A 19,558-nucleotide genomic window follows, 5' to 3' on the forward strand; every position below is an offset into this window, starting at 1 on the left:
TACTTCTTCACTTTCTTTGGAGATTGGATTTCCCAACTCTTCATGTTCTCTTGTTTTTTCACATCTCATAGGTCAGCTTGATGGTGTGACAAAATATTTGAGCTTGGAGACACCTATTCAGTCTTCAGAGATGCATACATGGAGAACTTCTTCCCCCTTCCTCACTTTTTACATGGAGCGATTTCTTCATCTTTTGATGTATTTATCTCTTCCTAAGGAGAGACATGTTTCTTGTAGGCATTGGATTATATTTTGCTTGCAGGTACTCTTCATCTACATTGGAGCTTCTTCATTATGGGGGGGGGATATCATGTCTCCTTGTTTCCTTCCTATGGGGGGATCATTCTTTGTATATACATGATGTATACAAATTTTGGGGGGTCTTGAGTACTACATCCATCCATGCATCTTGTTTTCATCCCTCCTCCACTTCTCTCTTTCTCCACTTTATGAGAAATTGCATTTCATGTATTGCATTGCATATTTTAAATAGGTACCTAAAATGGCCTTGTAGCCGGGACCCATCTTGCATTGTGAGTTTAATTGCATTCCCCTAAGTTGCACTCAAGGGGGAGTGTTGGTGTAATTAAATATTCACTAATTACACTTACTTAAGCTTACATTAGATAATGCATTGCATAGTAGTTTGTGATTGAGACACTTAGGAGTTTGCACCTTAATTAAACACATGGTGTAGGAGAATTCCACTCTAGGTGGTCATAGTTGTTATCTCATTCCACCTTTAGTGTACTTATCACATTATCATCCTCATCATTGCACATACTTCATTGCATGATGGAGGATGATCCACCTTTGGTGGACATGTGATTCCACCTTGTGTGGGTGATAGCTTATCTTCTCCTTATCATTGTCTCTTATCACCTCTCCTATATAAGGAGGCCTATTATGTACATTTCAAATCAATCCATTGGATGTCAATCAAGTCCATTATCAATAATAGCATTCTTGCATCTTCGTGCAATTGTCTTGCCAATCTCTTGCGGAAGTTTTCTTGGTTTTTCATTTGATCCCGGAGGTGTTGTAGAGTCACCTAAACTCTCACAATTATTATTGTTGTTGTTGCTACCCCTCCTGTTTTTGAGTACCCTCTAGGTGTTGCTTTTGTTCTTGTGTTGCGTGGGGGAGTAGAGGGAGGTGTGGATGGTTCTCCTTGAGTGAACAATACTTGGGCATTGCATGCTTTCACATTGTAGGGACAATCCTTGATGGAATGCCCCATTACCTAACAAGTGTCGCAAAATGCCTTTCTGGGGCAAGTGTTTTTCGTGTGTCCCCATTTTCACAATTTGTACGCCATAGATCTTTTCCTTTCCTTTTCTCCTCCTTGCTTCCCATTATTTCCTTCATCATCCTCATCATATCTTTCTGCAATGCCTGTATGGTTTTGGCTTCTCCCCCACTTTCTTCCAAACTTTTGCTTCCACTTATGTGCCTCCTTCCTTAGAAGTCATCTTTTCACTCTCCATATCCATTGTGCGCCTATATGTCTCGTTGAATGATGATGGTGGGACGATTTTCATTTTCCTTTGTAGGGATGAGGTTAACCCTTTGATAAACCACCTTTTCTTCAGTCCATCTGCAGGTTAGTTATCCAATTTCCCTGTCAACTCCTTCAATCTCCTACCATATGCTCTCACAGATTCTTATTTTCCTTATCTTGTGTTGTATATCTCTGTTACAATCTTGTCATCATCCCGTAAGAGCTGGAATTCCTCCTAAAAAGCAATACATAGGTCCCTCCATGTGGCCTTCTTCCCAACCTCCAAGTCTATGTACCAATCAATAGCCATTCCTCGTAGGGTGGCAGGAAATGCCTTTAGCCATTCATTCATGTCTTGCAGGTTTACAATGCCTTGCAGGTCTTCCGTCCCATCTCCTATAAACCTACCTCGAAAGTTTTTGTTTTTTGTGGTCATCATCTTCCCTCCTGTTAGGACTTTTTTCCCTCCTACTGGGAGTATGTTCCCTCCTACCGGGAGTGTGCTTCCTCCTATCTGGACTGTTTTCTCTCCTATCAAAAAGGTTTCTTGAGTGCTTGTTCCAGAGGCTTCTCCTTCTCCCCCTAGTTCCTCATATCCATAGCTAGAACTTTGTTCTTGCATACAGCAGCATTCTCTACATGCAAGTGTCTCAGGGTCTGTCCACCCTTCTCTCCTTCCCCATCCTTTTGAGATTGCCAAATTGGCATTGCCCTTTATTGTATTTTCAATTAGATTCTCTTCAAGTTGATTTGGCTCCTAGGATTCATTTACAAGTTCTCTTAAGTGGCGGTGTCTTTCTTCGTGTTCCCTATTCCATAGGAGTCTCCATAAGGCAATTTCCCCCTCAACTTCTTGTCATACTCGCCTTGGGTCGAGGAGAATGAATTATGAATTATTTTATTGTCAATTTGTCCTCCTTGGATTTTCTCTCTCGAAGTTCCATGTACTTTTTTTAGTAAATTATTGGAGCACTTCTTGTCTTCTCTCTCTTTGTGCTTCTTCTCTTTCTTCCTTCATGTATACCAAGTTCCTTGCCAGCAACCGAGGAATTTGTCCAAGGTCATATACCGTTGGTGGTACTGAAAGTTTGTCCTGTACCGTGCTCTCTGGAACCACTCTCACCCAGGCTTCCCTTTGCATGTACATGGTTGACAAAGACTTCCTAGGCTACCACCAAATCTCGTGTTACCTGATATTTCCTCCATTTCTCTGTCACTGTTTGTTACTTGTATTCATGGAGGGAATGCTCTACCCATTACTCCATTCTATTAATATATGACCTCCAAGATTGAACTTAGGCAACGGCACCAAAATGTAGAATGGATATCAACCAGAATAACAAAACATACAAGAACATACATTCAAAGTACAGGAATTTAAAGAACATTTAATGCAATTATCATGTGCATATCAAAGTTGACAAGGGAAACCATATATTTTATTGATTACCAAAAACAACAAGTATAACATTCATATTCCCAAGTTCTTAAATAGAGGTTGGTTGGTTAGGAAGACCAACCAACACATCCCCTCGCTAACAACTACCCATCCCCAAACTAGCTATCTTTAATTACAACATTGTATTATTAGGCCCTACACTTTCCAATAGCCTTTCCCTTCGCGATTTGTTTGGTTGGAAATAGTTGAAGTATCCATTAATTGAACAACATAAGTCTCTTTGAGATACCAGCATATCACATTATTACCATCGAGTAAAAATCCACAAATAGAAGGAAACTTGGGGTTGTCTCACTTGATCACACAATCCATATATATTGTTTAGCATATGAGATTCCTTGTTCAAGAGAGAATTGGAGATTTAGTGTTTCATTTGGAATATTAAGTATTTGATTCTATCTATCGATTGAGTAGCATAAAAATTGCATCAACGAGACCCAAGACAAGGTTTTCTCCATAGTGGTCTCGAGTTCGACTCCAAAGCTCGGATTCATCCCATGCACCTAGCTTGTGGCGGCTTGGTACTTCCCCCAAAGAATTAGCCATGCCTTAGCCAGCCCCTTCGTGACCCCAACTTGCAATCTAGTAAGACCAAGGTAAGGCAGGTTGGGCACTAGGTTGGGTCAAGAGGATACCTCTAGCACACGAAAAAAAGACCTAGGACAACAAGAAAAAATTACCTTTTTGGAGGTATTTTATGCTTAGTTTTGTCTCTCAAATGTTAACTTGTAATACAAAATTGAAAGACATGGAATATCTAATTTTCTGAACAGCAATACTTGTAGCTTTATATTTCAATCTTGATGAGGTTTAAGTCACTTTCCATATGTGTAGGTTTTCTTTGAATGCTTGACAAACAATCGAATCAGATTATTAATTGTAATCCCTTTGTGTTGGTAAACCAAAATATGCTAACTTTACATCAACATGCAAAGTGTTTGTTTCAATGTTGCTGAATTAGGGTCATTGGTGCCACAAAATTTAGTGACAAAGAAGGTAGGCCATTAAACTCTCCGTCAAACCTTCCTGTAGTTGTCTCTGCAAATACACCACATGTCACCTACATAGAGAAAATGGGAACGATGTTGGTGAAGAAGAGTTTGTGTTGTTCAAGCTCATATTTAAGAATTAACCTTGAAATTGAATTGAAATGCTTGAAAAATGGTAGCGTGTTGTTGATAGCAAAGGCTTGATAAGATGCAAAACCTTGACAAACCTTGGTAATGTTGAATCACTTATGAAAATGCTTGAAAATGATCTCTGATGTTGTCTTGACCTTGGATCAAGGATGGGAAGAACATAGATGCCTTCACATATGATTTTGTCTAGACGTTATTCCTTAACTTCCATTCTTGATCTTTAAGGGTCCGTTTGTTAGTGGGAATTGATCTAGGAAAGGAATCTATGAATTCCTAAAATTTCAAATTCTCGGTTTGCGTGCGCCAAATCAGAATTGGAATTTGTATTCCTATTTTGGACCAAAAATTAGAATTTGATATTCCACCTAAATAGGTGGAACAATTCCCATTTCATTTTTTAATATTTTATCAAATTTTTGGGTCTAGCAAACTCCTTAGATTCTCCACGACAGCCAGCAGAAGCTAGGGTTTATTATGAAATTGTGGGAGTCATTTTCTTGCAGAAATTGTGTACTTTTAACAAGATGCATTTTGGGTTTTGCATATGTTCTTTCTGCAAACATGAGAATCTATTCTTCGGTCTGCAGCCAGCATTTTAAATACGAATTCCTTCACATGTTTTGTGTTTACAAATTGCAAATTACTGTAAACTCCGTGGCACATGAGCATATTTCACAGCTGAAAATTGCTTCTAAAAATAACACACGAACTCTGGACTTTCAGTGACAGACGAGGTTTTCATTAAGCCTGCTTTTTCAGTATTTTGATCACAATTTTCATCACATTTTTTGCAATTCCCAGATCGCTTTTCTCAGACATGAGACAGCCCGCGTTATATTGCTTTCCGCATTATTTTTAAGAGGATATTTGAAAACCCACAACGTAGGCTATTTTTCATTATAATTTCACTCAAATTTTTAGGCCCATCTCAAGATGATACTCGACTTTGATTCATGCTCCGGTCACAGTATGTCCTATTGGCAGCTGATTTGTAGACAGATTTAACATTGTTGTTCTGGCCATCAACTGTAAATCAATGAGAAGAGAGAAATGCTAACAAAATGAACCAAACGGGTCCAGAATTTACAAGTCCAGAATAGCAAATTCCCGCAGCCAAATGGGCCCTAAATGGATGAATATAAATGTGAAAATATTGCTTTGATTTCTCCTCAGATCGAAAGCTTGAGTGCCTAATTGCCTGAAATGGATAGCATGAGTCAAGATAACCAAAATGAGGGAGGCAGCTTTTCTTTTATACCTCGCCTAGCTATTTTGGGGCTCCAAACTTGAAGAAAGCCAATGTGGATTTAAGTATCCTGTAAAAAACTCAATACCTCTCTCCAATTCAAATTTGAGCTCAAATTATGTATGAAGCAAATCCTAATATGGGGCTAGTTGACTCACCCTAAACTGACCCACTCACCCTATATAGATAATCTCGGGCTCAATTTTGAGTCAAAGATCAATTTGGATATGGGGATTCTGAAAATGTGCACAATCAAGGATTGATATCAGGATAAATACTAGAGGCTACCCATAATAAAATAGGGCCTATGTGTGCAAGTGGTAATCAGTGAAATAAAATGGTTAAAGGGGCACATCTATAATTAACGGCCCTCTTAGAAGTTATATTAAAATTAAATTCCCTTTTTTAATATTTATTTATTAAATGCATAGCAAAAGTCCTATGATGAATGGAAGAGAAAATGCAGACTAAAATGAGTGCAAATCAAGCGTAGAAATAGACACCTTAGAAAGTATATACAATTTACAATGCTAACACACATACACGTGTGCAGATATAGTTATTCTTGCTATAATTCTGCCTGTGTATAATAGACTCAAAGTATCAATTCTCTTAAAATTATCATCCCATTGTGGAAGGGAGATAGTGAAAATGAGGGAGTGCAATCAAAGAACGAAACCAATTTTGAGCACGCGCGCGCATACATACATACATACATACATATATATATATATATATATATATATATTCTTGCTATGATTCTACCTATGTATAATAGAATCAACCCAAAATTATCATCCAATTGGTCATCCCATTGTGGAGGGGAGATGGTGAAAATGAGACGACACAATCAAAGAAAGAAACAAATTTTGATAGCCAGCAATTTAACAAGGGACATCAAAAAGACATGTTCCGTCACAAGAGACAGACACTACCGAGGGTTGCATACCCTCAAATAAATGACAGGTTATAGGTGAAGGCCACAAGGGGAGAAGACAGAAAACAAGACAAGTTGAATCGGACTCATTGAGCATTCGGTCTAATCAAATTGCAAGCTCAGAATATATAAATATCAATCAGCAGCTCATGTACCTAAATAATATTTGGTGATTAAGTACAATGCATAATGATTTGGCTGGCTATTATTGATCTTTCATTTGTTACGAAGTAGAATATATATTGCTATGATTCTGCCTATGCATAATAGGATAGAAATAACAATTCCCTTAAAATTCTCGTCCAATTGGCCATCCCACTATGAAGGGGAGATATTGCATATGAGGAATGCAAGTATCTAGGAAGCTATTTGGATAGAAGCGCCCCAAGAGGGGCTCGGAGGCTGAATGACAGCTGTCTTTCCATACTCCTGGGCTGGCTGGCGTGGCTCAAGGCACCTTGTATGATCTGCTAACTTGTGCTCCATAATGATGATTGTTGATTCAGGTAGAACTTTACAGGAATCCCTTTGTACACTCTAAGTTTAAGATAGTGAATTAGAATTTTATTTGTGGCATTGTTGGATTATATGTTTATTTACCTTTTGAAACTAATCTGTTTGCAAGCTCTAAATCAGGGATTTATGTTGACAATTACATTTCCCAACATCATCCATGCCTCATTTAGGAATTGTAGGGCAAATTGAGTTTAAGCCCCAATAGAAGAAATTACAATCTATTTGGTTGAATTCAACAAGGAAACTGCACCTACACTCTTACTTACTGTGCATGGTATACAACTGATAACAAGGTTTATACCATGATCCACTAGACACTGACTTTATAACTTGCAAGTTTTGGTGTTTATTTCAGTGAAGATCTTCAGGTACAGTTTCCAATATGCATGTAATTGTAAAGAGACGGAAGAATGTTTTCTTCAAAAAGAAGAAACAACAATTTCAAATTTTCAACAGTGGGACGCACAGACATTATAGAAGATTTGTGTAAACTACTTGTTAAAATGTAAAACCTTCATTTCAAGAAACAGAATTCAATCTATTAGGGTAATAAAAAATCGCTCATATTCCAACACTCAACTATTTTCTAGAAGTTTGTATACCAACCAAAGCACTTCAGAGATATCAGTTAAAAGTTCTACAAGACGAGTTCTGTATCTATGCATATTTCATTTCAAATTGCATCTAAGGGTGATTCCATGTGATGCATATTTTTTTCAGTGTTGATGTCATGAAAAAAATAAAAGTGTTGCTTTGAAATGTAAATGTCTTAATGCTAATTGTCTGAATACTGCTTTGTAGTATTGCCCAGCGTGAGATTCTACAGATCATGCATTCCATCTTAATCTTGTGAATGTTCAAAGCCTAACAAATTTTATGAGTGGGTAAGGCTTAGAGCTTATTGCTTCCTAATGACAAAATAAACTGAAAATATGAAAGATAAATTTGGGTCTAACTATGAATATAATATACTTATCAGAAGGTAATCATTTTTGTGATAGAAAACATGCAACTGTAAAATTGTGAGAACTTTTAAACCACATTTCTGAATTCCACCCCTGTTATGATGTTGAATGTTATGCACTCAAACGAAAGCTTTATTAGCTCTGATTTTTTATCTTTAAAATTCTTACAAAGAAAATATTACAAAATACATCTTCATTATTATGATTATTTAGTAGTAGTTGTTAGTTATACTGCAATTCTAGTACTGAGAAAAGCTACAGTCCAATTCGAGAAAACAGGTTTCTTCTATCAGCCTTTTCATTTATTGTGGGTCTCAAAAGGTAACTGCATGTTGATTTATTCATTTATCAGATTAAAATACCAACTTAATTTTATAGCTCCTAAATTTCACATTCAAAACAACGTGCAAACCCCTAGGTACTATATTAGAATTGAACATTGCAATGCATCAAACCACCGCCTATATTTTCAAACTCAACCAACCTTCTAGTCCAACCTCTTCAACCTTTCTAAAAGGAAAAATAATAATTCTCATGATTCATGATGAACACATTCAGGTGATTAGAATCCATATAAATATTGTTTTTAGTAACCAAGTTTCCCAGTCAATTTAGATATCCACTGATTGGATCCATACCTTCCATGAAGAACATTTATGTCATCTTTATTTGAATTCGGCCAAACATCCAATTCAATTGCACGCACTCCTCTCTGAAGTGCTTTGATAATAGGTTCATCGCTGCAATCACTATTCAATTGATTCCCAGTTAAATAGGAATTATGGCCAGTAAATATAAAATAATGAGATAGTGGTGCTGTCATATCATGGTGGATCTGCAAGAATAAGTATCGTCAGGAAATTCACACCATCATAATTCAACCATTTTATAAAAATTATATCAATCAAACACTTTGTGTAATAAGATGTCATAGTATTTAAAATAATATATATGTATACTTCTATTTTGCAGCACCAATTTCCATGCATGCCTAAAAAATGCTCCTCAATTTTAATCTACATGGCAAAGATCCTGCAGGTAAATGTTTCATGAAAGGATTGCAGAATCATGAAATATTTGTTCTAGCAGATATTGCGAATAACACCATATAAACATATCAATAATCAACCTTTTTCTTGACCTTTGCCGCTGGGACATTTTGTATGTTGGCATTATTTTTTCATAAACACAACTTTGATTTTTCTTTAACAACAAGTACCAAATCTCTACACATCAAACACTTCAGGGATGAATCTATTGTTACAAGGTTTTAGTGGACTGTTGGCCTACACAACCCCATGCCATAGATAGGTGATGCAATCAGCCCAAACCTTGCAATAGGTACCCTATAATTATCAACATCTATGAACGCCCTAAACACTTGACCAAGACTGCATAAAACCCGAAAACAAGAACATTATAAAAAATAAAATTTTGTTAAAAAATGGAAATGAAAGATAATCCATGTGAAATCATTTACCAACTACTCTCAAATGATATTACATTCCTATACTTGATGTTGCAGAAAACGTGTCTTTGAACTTTTACCAGACCATCTTTTCTTACTTTCTCTCTTTGCCAAATGCAAATCAACACATATTTGTTTGATAACATCAATGAAATAAATAAATACAAGTCAAATGAGCATACAACAGTTGTAGTCAATCACTCTCTTCACAAGTGGAATTAAATATAAAGAAGGCAATTGTTTTGTGGACTTATGGTAATCTGCTGTGAATATGCTTTTTGTCCATTCAACAGTTGAAACCTGCAAGATTGTGTATCTACTTCAAGAGAAATTTTGCCATATAAAAGCTTGGAGTTTTTTCATGAATGTTCTTTGTGCTCCTCCAATACTCCCCAATTGAAGCACAATTGATCCAATCCGTTTCTTATGGATTTTTCATCTTGTGCAAATCTCTCATGGTGCTTATGGGTAGGCCAGCCCATTTTCTTTGGCTTTTGATATTAAGAATTTCACCTCCAGCCATGATATTCATCAATTTCATCTGTTTTTTAAGATGGGTACTACCCAACGTGGTTATTTGCATGTCCCTTTTGGGGAATTCCTAAATGTTGCCTTAAAACCACAATGTCAAAAATAAGAACTGTGATATATTTTAGAATATAAATAAATGGTTTAGGTCCTACACACAATATTAGTTACTGGAAATTGGCATTAAAACATAAGCCAAGATAACATCTATTTTGACTAAGCATCAATATCGATCATGATATCACATAAAACATTATTAATATTAAAATCCAACTAAGGCAATCATGTTTGTCCCTCCTATACTCAATAAGGAACTAAATTAATTATTGAGGGCACATTAAGTTAAAGACTAATTGGACCTGATATCATGATGCATTCTCATGATGGGGCCATTTTAATTCCATCCCTTGGGCTGACCTGTGTTTGATTTAGGGCAAGATCTTGTTTGAGAGTTTCATAAATATATGTGTGTGTCTGTGTCTGAGTCTGTTTTTCATGTGAGAGCTTAGACATCATAGATGGGAAATCCTCCCTAGTTTGCTAATATCTCCAATTTTGTGAAGTCTCTGTTGGAGACAAAATTGTACTTGTGGGAGCTAATGTTGATGTGAGGATTCATTGAACAATTACTGTATCTGAAACTTTATTACATTTCAGCTGTTTGGCATATTGTGTTGCAATAGAAAATATCTACACATTGTGATTTTTGTAATGTCCCCACTCCAAGAGTCAGATGAATTCTTCGATTTCACACTCTTATACTTCTAAACCTTGTGACTTGTACTATGTGATGAATAATATGGTCAATATGATTGATTAGTTTCCATGCAACAATGTTCCTTACATTAGATGACTGGTAAGAATGATTCGTAGAATAGTATTTGCTTGATATATCCTAGGAGTAATGCTACCTTTCTTTGTAGTAATTTCTATTATAGGAACCTGTTGCCTAGGTTTCAATCCATATGCTTTTGCTTTAGGGTTTAAAGTTAAGTCAAGTATCAATATATTGAGTTTGAGTATAGATTGCCCATAGGATGGCCTTTCTTCTCATCTTTCCTTTGAGATAACCTGATGTGGGAAATCATATGAGCAAATTTCCAATCCATGGCTAGTCAATTAGGTTTTGGGTGGCTAGTCAATTAGGTTTTGGGAGGGTTTTGTTATGCACTTTTCCTGATGAAAAGAAGGTTTGGATGTTTCTAATGATTCATAGTCTTTGTTCCTAATCATGTTAAATACAAGATTCATGTTAAGAAGCAGTTTTTTATGAAAGCATTTCTTCATCTCTGAAAGTTTCTAACTCCATAGTCAAAGATCTATATCTAGAGAAGGATACATTTTCATAAATATATATAGAGCAAATGCAAAAGAGGAACTGAAGACTGAGGTGGAAGATTGATATGCAAATCATGAGAATAGTTCAAAATGAAGCTCAGTTAGATTCAATATGGAATGGACATTCGAAATGCAGAAATGGTGAAGGAAACAAGTCAAAGGTGATACATCTCGTTTTGAAAATAAAATCGACAGTGAATATTTGATCCACACAAATACATGACAAAGTTGAAAAGTCAATTAAACGAAAGAACGCATGTTATTGGCTAGTTGAAAGTCAGATGCTTACCTGTCGTATTGGATCCCGTTCAAAATATTAAACGAAAGTTAGATGCCTTCAACCGTCAAATCAAAGAAGATCTACAGAGGTTGTAATATTGCTATATAAAGGTGCGTGTTTGTTAATTTATGCAACAAAGCGACGTGAAGACACATGTCTGGTGGGCCATCACATTTCACAAAGCACAGTCAAAATCTAGTCACGAGGTGCCACGAAAGAAAGAAAGTCAACGTTAAATTCTCCAAGCAATGGAATGGTGCCAATTGTTTGCCATGATGTGCCTAGTTGGAAAAAGGGACCCACGCTATGAAACAAAGAGATGTAACGTCATTTTATTACCACCGCCAAATTGAGATGGATCCACCTTCATTGCTATCTCGCTATAAAAAGCTGCTTGGCCATTATTCTATGCAACAAAGCGACAATCCAACACATGTACAAGGAGGGACTCGTGGTGGAAGTTATAAAGGAAACTCTCAACGTTTAATTCACGATTGTTGATTTAACATTGACAGTCAGAATTTGAAAATGCAGTGACCGTTGGAATATGAAATAAGCAGTTTGGCGCGAAACAACAAAAAATAAAAGAAACAGTGATTTTCCATAAGATTTTCTGAAGATTGTAGGAAGCCGAATGGTCATCGTGTGTTTTAGAAACATAGTGGATTTAGAATCAGCAGTGGAGAAAATGCCACTTGTCCGTATGATTGGACAATTTCATATTTGATTTTCTTTTTATTCTATGACTGTTGCTCTACCAGAATTAAGAAATGATAGAGAACTATAAATGTAACCTCATTTAACATAACGGGGGTCAGCAAACTTGAGAGGGAATGGTTCTGTAATTCCATTTACAGTATTTTCTTTTCATATTTTGTAGTCCATGCATTAGATAGCTTTGCACTTAGAGTTGAAAGACAATTGTGTATGATCCCGTAAATAATCAGATGGATTCCACTTCGTTTTGATATGTGCAATACAGTAATTCCATTTGCTGCTTCATATATGGTTTTGTTTCTTCTCTTGATAGTTTCATACATGTTAGATATTTCATTGGGAATTAAAGGATAATGTATGTGAATCTATTGGATACTTGTTGAATTCCATTTCAGTCAAGGCTAATAGCCAAAGCAATTCCACTTGCCCTCATATGTATAATCCTTTGTTTCCTACTGCATTTAGATCAGTAATTTGCATTTAGAATAGAATTAGTAATCAGAAAATATCAAGATAATCTACTGCAATCATTCCATTGAGTGTGATAGGTTATTCATATACATCTTGCCTGAGCTGTTTGTGCCTACAAACAACTTGGTTATCCTTTACTGCTCTCAGGTTAAGAGCTTATAATATCAAGAATTTCTGATCACATAAAGACATATTCATTTCATATTATTGCAAGAATCATAGAGAGTTGTACCTAATCAATTCAGAGGGCAGTGATAGGATACATACACTGATCCATTTGTTGGTAAACATCCTTTTGTTTCTCCAAACATTGGGTATCAAAGAGTCAAGATTATCAAATATAATAGGAGCACAAACTGTTAACCAACAGAACCTAAAGGTGATAGAATGTCTGCTGTCCCAGTTATGAACATACATGTTTAAATCTTGTATAATGTTATTGTGTATGCAATTGATGGAGTATTCTTGCTGTAACTTTTGGGCAAATATATAAATTTTGTGGAGAGCATCTATTATTCTTGATAATCCTTTAATTCTTTACTAGCTAGATATGTCTAGTTATACTCTCTTTTCGTCAGGAAGATCACATATATTTGAGATGATATATTCTTGTGAAGAGATAGCTGAAGTGAATATGATAGTCACTGAAGTGAGTTTGATTGCTGATTATAACCAAGGCTATTTATATGGTGACTGTATTTTCTCCTCCTATTGCTGACAGGATTACAATATGGTTCAGATTCGATGTTGATGGGATTATATTAACTTTCAACAAGGCTCCTCCAAATATCAATGTGTAAAGATTACTGTTTTCTAACCTTCCCTCTTTCCTGACTTGTACCTTTTTGTTGGAGTATTTCTTGTTTATTTTTACTGATTAGACACCCTTCTCTGCAGAACTGGCATTCTTACATCCTTCTGAATTTGACCCTTGTCCATCTTAATTCCTGTCGCGATATTATGCCTCTATATGTGGATTTTGTATCATCTGAGTTGGTCCATTCTATATGCCTATGTCCCAATCAAGGATGATCAGATTCACTCGATAGCCAGAAGCATTTTTATGTACAATTCAAGTACGCTCAATATCTATCGCTGTGTTCAATTGTAAATAATCCTCCGCTTTGGTACAATGTAACATGGGCCAATCTGCATATGAGGTGTCTTCTACCTGCGTGGCTCTAAAGTGTTGGGTGTGCGTGAATGGATTTCCTTGAATGATCTGTCCTCCTCCTTGCCTGATGTCTGTAATTGCTGGGTTTCAATGCTAATTGATATTAGCGTTGAGTTGGATTCTGAATATATCTCCTTTTGTTCGATGTGTATTTAACATCTTGGAAATGCTTGGTTATCTGTTCTGTCTATTGTACATGTCATACTCTTTATTATAATCTTCCCCGTCAATTTCTCGATCGTCTGACTTGGTTGCTGATCGCTTGATATTCCTTTTGCTGAGTGCTAGATAATATTAATATTGTCCATTGATTCCCTTCTATTACAGACTTAATTCCCCTTACATGATATTCGGATATGGGTGCTTAGATACCAAAAGAAGCTACCTCTTTCATACTGTAGTAGCTCCTTATATATCCTCTCTACTGAAAGGTCGTGTCTTTAGATATTTGACTAACTCAATGTTATCTTATTTTATATTTTATTAGATATTATTTATTTATATTGAATTTTTCTAATGTCTACATCATTCTAATAATAATAGATGATAATATTGGCTCATGAATATATTTAATAATAAATTATATTATAATTTATTGCTATTTATTGAATTCAATTATTATTTATTATTATTAGTATTAATCATTGGATAAGTTATCTAATTGTGGAATTGTATTTAATTATTAATCATTTATCTAATTATTATTACTTGGAACCTAGTTTATAATTAAATTTATTTGGGAGGGGATATTACAATTTTATAGGGCATGATTTAGATGTGGAATATTAATATTGTTATGGACAATAGCCGATGTTGTTGGCGTAACTATGATTAATATTTTGGTGAAATATTATTGTTTGATGCATATTGAGTTTATGATCGTTAGACTCTATTACTTGAATAATAATTGATTGCACGAGGTCGATCTTATTTCTGAAGTAGAACTATAGTGGATTGAGATTCATTATCAGGACACAAGGATTAAATCAAAAGGATTATTGTGCATTCTAATGATAATGGTGCCCAATAATCCGTAGGAGCCACAAATGATAATACTGAAGTTGGAAATATGGAAATCAGACAACTTTAGTTGAAGAACAGGAATGGTGATTAAGGTCCTCAAATAAGTAATTGCCAAGTAAAACATTACTGAGAAAGAACTCTATCTGTAGCAGAATCGAAGATTTGCCAAAAGTGGGTATTGTAATCTGCATTAAAGATTCTTCTACCAGCCAAGAGTCTGAGAGAGGTCATGGGAGTATTTTGATGCAACTACTATTCAGAACTCTAAAAACACATGAGATGAAGCTGAACCCTCTTGTGATAAGGGGAATTAACAAGAAAAGATTTGTGTGATCTCAAAGGGCATGGATCGGATACTAATTCAAGTGTCCTTAGAGTGCTAGCAATTCAAGCAATATTCTTTTCTACATATCATCTGCCCTCCTTCCTATATCTATATTGATCAATGCAAGACTTCCATTATTATCAGTGACTACCAACAGTCCATATTACTCAATCAGTAATTGCAAGTGGGAGTAGTGCAATCTGATATTGATCACAAGTAAAGGTCAAATTTCACTCTATTGTAATCTGTTCTATTTTGGAAAATGAAGGTAAGTCGTCTGTTTGATAAAGCTATGCTATCCTATACTCCACATGGATGTGTCCCTTGGCCTTTATGGTCCACTTACATCCCCAATACAGTACGAGGACACGGAGACTTCAATTTCCCATCCCCCATGCCATTAGAATTTTGAAAAAAAAAAAAAACCATACCTGAAACAGCCAGCCAATTGTTTAGGGCATAGTTTGCAGACCTGGGGCTTAGAGAGTACTTGGAAAGCCCAAGATTTTCAACTGTGCAAAAACTCGGAGTAAACTCGACAAAAGCTTGGCAAAAACTCAACAACTTAGAAAGAACTAGAATTTAAAATCTCTTAAAGAAACATATTTGTTTTGTAAAATTTAATTACAAAAATGTATTAAATTAAAAATTGACACCTTGAAAGAGAAAATGCAATAGTTTTCTAGCAAAAATAGCATGCCAAAAACACATTTTAAATGGTGTTTTATTTGCATCAACATTTTTACCCATGGCTTTTTGTGTCTATAAAAATGCTAGAGTTACTTGTGAGTACTTGCCCAGTGAAAAAATTAGAGTACTCAGCAATTCAGGGAGTTTGTGAACTATGGTTTAGGCAACTCAAGTACAACCTGGCTGTCCCTCAACCATCCCTGGGACAGATTCCAATCCTCACGGCCAAACCACAAAAGCGGCATCACAAACATTAAAAAAACATATTTTAACTTACCTTCATTTGGTCAGCCCCACATGACAAATAAAAGATATTAAAATATATAAAAAACCCTATTTGAGAAGATAAAACACTAAAAACTTATTCATTTTATCATTTACTAAGAAGTGAAGAGATACAACTTCCGAGGGAGTGAACAGAAGTTGCAAGAGGTAGTCTTTGCATCAAATTTTCTTCATTAGAGGTATGTTTTCCATTTTCCAATTGTTTTTGGCTATTTCTTTCAGAATTTTTTTCAATCTTAACAACACATAGAGAGGGCATTGTAAGCTTATTATTTTTAGTTCTGTGAACTTACAGTCTATTTGATATTTTGAAAAGAATAAAATCATAAGCAGTAGTGGGAGTGAGGGGAGTAGTTTAGAATGGAAGAAGCATCTCATCGAAATAGAGCTAGTAGTAGAGCAGTTGTTAGGATCTTCAAGCAATGCGAATGTAGAAAAATCAGCAACCTTTGAGTGCCCTTCCAAAGCCCATCAAGACTTTGCAAAACGCCTATTCAGCCTCAGAAGCCTCTCCAACAAGTTGGTACGAGAGTTTATAAGGATAAGAAACAGAAATTCTAGGGGTAGTAAAGCATGAGAATGACATTTGTGCCAAAAAATATATAGGTGCAGATATTCTAGAGTCTAATGCCATCTTTTGTAGAAAGTGGTCAAGGAGTGAAAGACACAATTGCAAAAACTTGGGGCAACTTGATTGCAAATTGAGGGGAAGGCATTAAAAACAAGGACTTCAACAGAGAATGTGCAAGCTCATTTGTCAATGACTACAAAATCCATAGATGATCCTTCTCTTAGGAAAGAATGTGTCATGTCCACTCCCACTTCTAGTAAAGAAAAGGCAAAAAAGACTAAGAGAAACCAATGTTGCTGATTTGTTTGATTTCCATGCACAAGAGGTAGCTGAATCATCTATTGCTAAATTCCCTTATGCATATGCCATATCCTTCCATGTCTCACATTCATCATATGTTAAACAATATGTTTAAAGATATCTATGTTGTTGGTCCCTCACTCATTCCACCTGGAGAAATTGAACTACGCACATCCTTCTTGAAAAAGAGTTCTCCAAAGTGAGTATTTTGATAAAGCATATGAGACATACATGGTTGAGGGATGGATGCTCCATACTCACGATGGGTGGACCAACAACACTGGTAACTCATCAATCTTACTGTCACTAGCACAACAGACTCTTATTTTCTTAGAGCCATAGATTGTTTGCGGAAAAGGAAGGAAGCAACTTGCATCGTTCCAATTTTAAATTTTGAGAGATGCTATAGAAAAGGTTGAACCCTCTAATGTTGTGCAAGTAGTCAGTGATTCAGCATGTGTGTAAGGTGCTTATAAGCCCATTGTTTGAACTCCATGTTATGTGATCGCATTGAACAATAACTTGTTGGACATTGGAATAATTGAATGGGTAAAGGGAAGGATGTCAAAGGTATAATGTTTACTTGCAACCATCCCACTTTGTAATGTCCCCTATTTGGATAATACTTGATTTACTCTAAAATTCCAAATCAGGATTTGGATTGTAATTGGAAATGTAAGTTTAACTTATATTCTGATGCTCCCCACAAAGGAACTTGTCAATTCTTGCAATATTCCTATGGGACCCCACATAAATTTTGTTTGCCAAGGCCTTCAGAATTCATAAAGATAAACCTTTATAAATATCAGTCAAATAGGGATTTTTCTATTAGAATCACTTCCACGAACAGTGGACTCAAACACTATGTGAAGCAGCACTTGTGTCTTCCAAGTATAGCATCTTGCTCAAATATATTGTTGACGCTAGAGGATGTGAGCAGATGTCCAACTACATGCATGCATGCATTCATAAATGCATACATACATATATATAGTTTAGCTTGATACTTGTCTGTTCGGGGGGGAGTATGATAATGCGGTGATAAAATTACAACACTACTAACTGTTATGGTTTTTAAATGCTAATTCCCAAGACTCCTGCCTAGAAAATTCGCAACTGATTTCTTGGCGCAAAACATCAATCCAACCAGAATCTCCTCTAGTGTTCAATTACTGATTAAGGCTGAAATTTCATTTATCCCCAGTCAACAAGAAATGCATTTGCTCTCTAATCCTTATGTACTTGTGATGCTCTCCTGAAAACTAGTAATAGCTAATTTGTTTTATACGAGACTTTTTTTTTTCCTCACATTGCTGATTGTACCCTATAAAATGATGATCAATATAACTAGTGGCTAACAGGAAAATGAAACTGCTCATTCTCCCGACGATTTTGCCACTATGTATCCCTATTACAATATCCCTCCTCAAATAGTGGTTCCACATGTATATAAAGCCTGCAAAGTAATTCCTCCAAAGTTCTCAACTTTCCAATAATTTGAATCGTGTAATATTTCATTTATATCAATTCATATATGAATTGATAGGTATGTCATATATTATTTTATTGATAATAATTTGTATGATATTATTAATAATATATTATTTGTTTTCTTATAAATAATTACGTTAGATTATTTATGTATATATCTGTTTTTATATTTCATTTACTACTTAATTGTTATTATATTGTTTTATGTATTATATTGTATTTATAATAATGGTAATCTTTAATTATAGTTTATTATATTGATTTATATTATATCTTTATTTTTATTTTTTATTTGATAATATTATTTTTGTTTATCTACCTTTTATATATTGATTATTATTTATTATTAGATTTTTATACAGTAGAGTTTTAGACAATATCCATTATGTCATTTTTGTAATTTTGTCTCTTAGAGACTTCACAAAACTGGTGTGGACAAGATGAGGATATCGCCAATTAGCTTCAACCAAAGGAGCATGACACACTTCTCTTGCATTGATCAGAACATTTTCGAAGAAGGAATTCTTGAAGCCCATGGCCACTAGATATGACAGCTACATTATTTTGTTGGACAGGATACTTCAGGTCCGCAAGGGTCTAGAATGCATGGTGGTCAATGCAGAGAGTGGTAGATGGCATGAGTCAAACACAATGGAGAGAAGAAGGGTGAAGCAAAGAATTCTTGATAATAATTATTGGTCCACAAGATATAAGAAAATTGATATTGCTGATTTTATTAAACTATTTCTGATTTTGGTATTCGTTGTTTTTATTATTTATTATTTAAGAATTAAGATATTTCTAGCTTGTAACTTGTCTGAACTTGCAAATACATTTGCTCCTTAATTGAGCCTATTGTGTGGGTCATTAGACATGTTGATATTGACTCTCCCAACCTTGGAGAGATTTATGAGACCTTTGATAGCATGCTTGGGCAGATTAAGTTATTCATAGCAGAGACCCTAATTTGGGTTTTCATGAGGAGCATCTTGTGCCCATTATGGCGTAATAGTGGAACATTATAAGCACCCCTCTTTATGTGGTAATTTTTGCTCTCAACCCCAAATGGTATGCATTGAGACCTAGGAGAGTGGCTCCATCTAGTAATGAAGAGGTGGTTCTCAAGTTAAAATT

At 35.4% G+C, this 19,558-nt stretch overlaps 1 protein-coding gene across 2 annotated transcripts in view; it reads right to left on the minus strand.

Moving 5' to 3' along the window:
• Positions 1–19,558, minus strand: part of LOC149529123 (phosphoinositide phospholipase C 2-like) — a 96,019-nt gene that overhangs the window by 51,777 nt on the left and 24,684 nt on the right. For both annotated transcript variants that reach the window (XM_089807908.1, XM_089807907.1), the window contains exon 2: positions 8,402–8,598. In XM_089807908.1, the coding sequence (XP_089664034.1) occupies positions 8,402–8,598 (197 nt within the window). The remainder of the gene's footprint in view (positions 1–8,401; positions 8,599–19,558) is intronic.

Source organism: Cupressus sempervirens, chromosome 11 (genome assembly GCF_028749045.1).
Source record: "Cupressus sempervirens isolate cs-2001-9-10 chromosome 11, ASM2874904v1, whole genome shotgun sequence".
Taxonomy (NCBI): domain Eukaryota; kingdom Viridiplantae; phylum Streptophyta; class Pinopsida; order Cupressales; family Cupressaceae; genus Cupressus; species Cupressus sempervirens.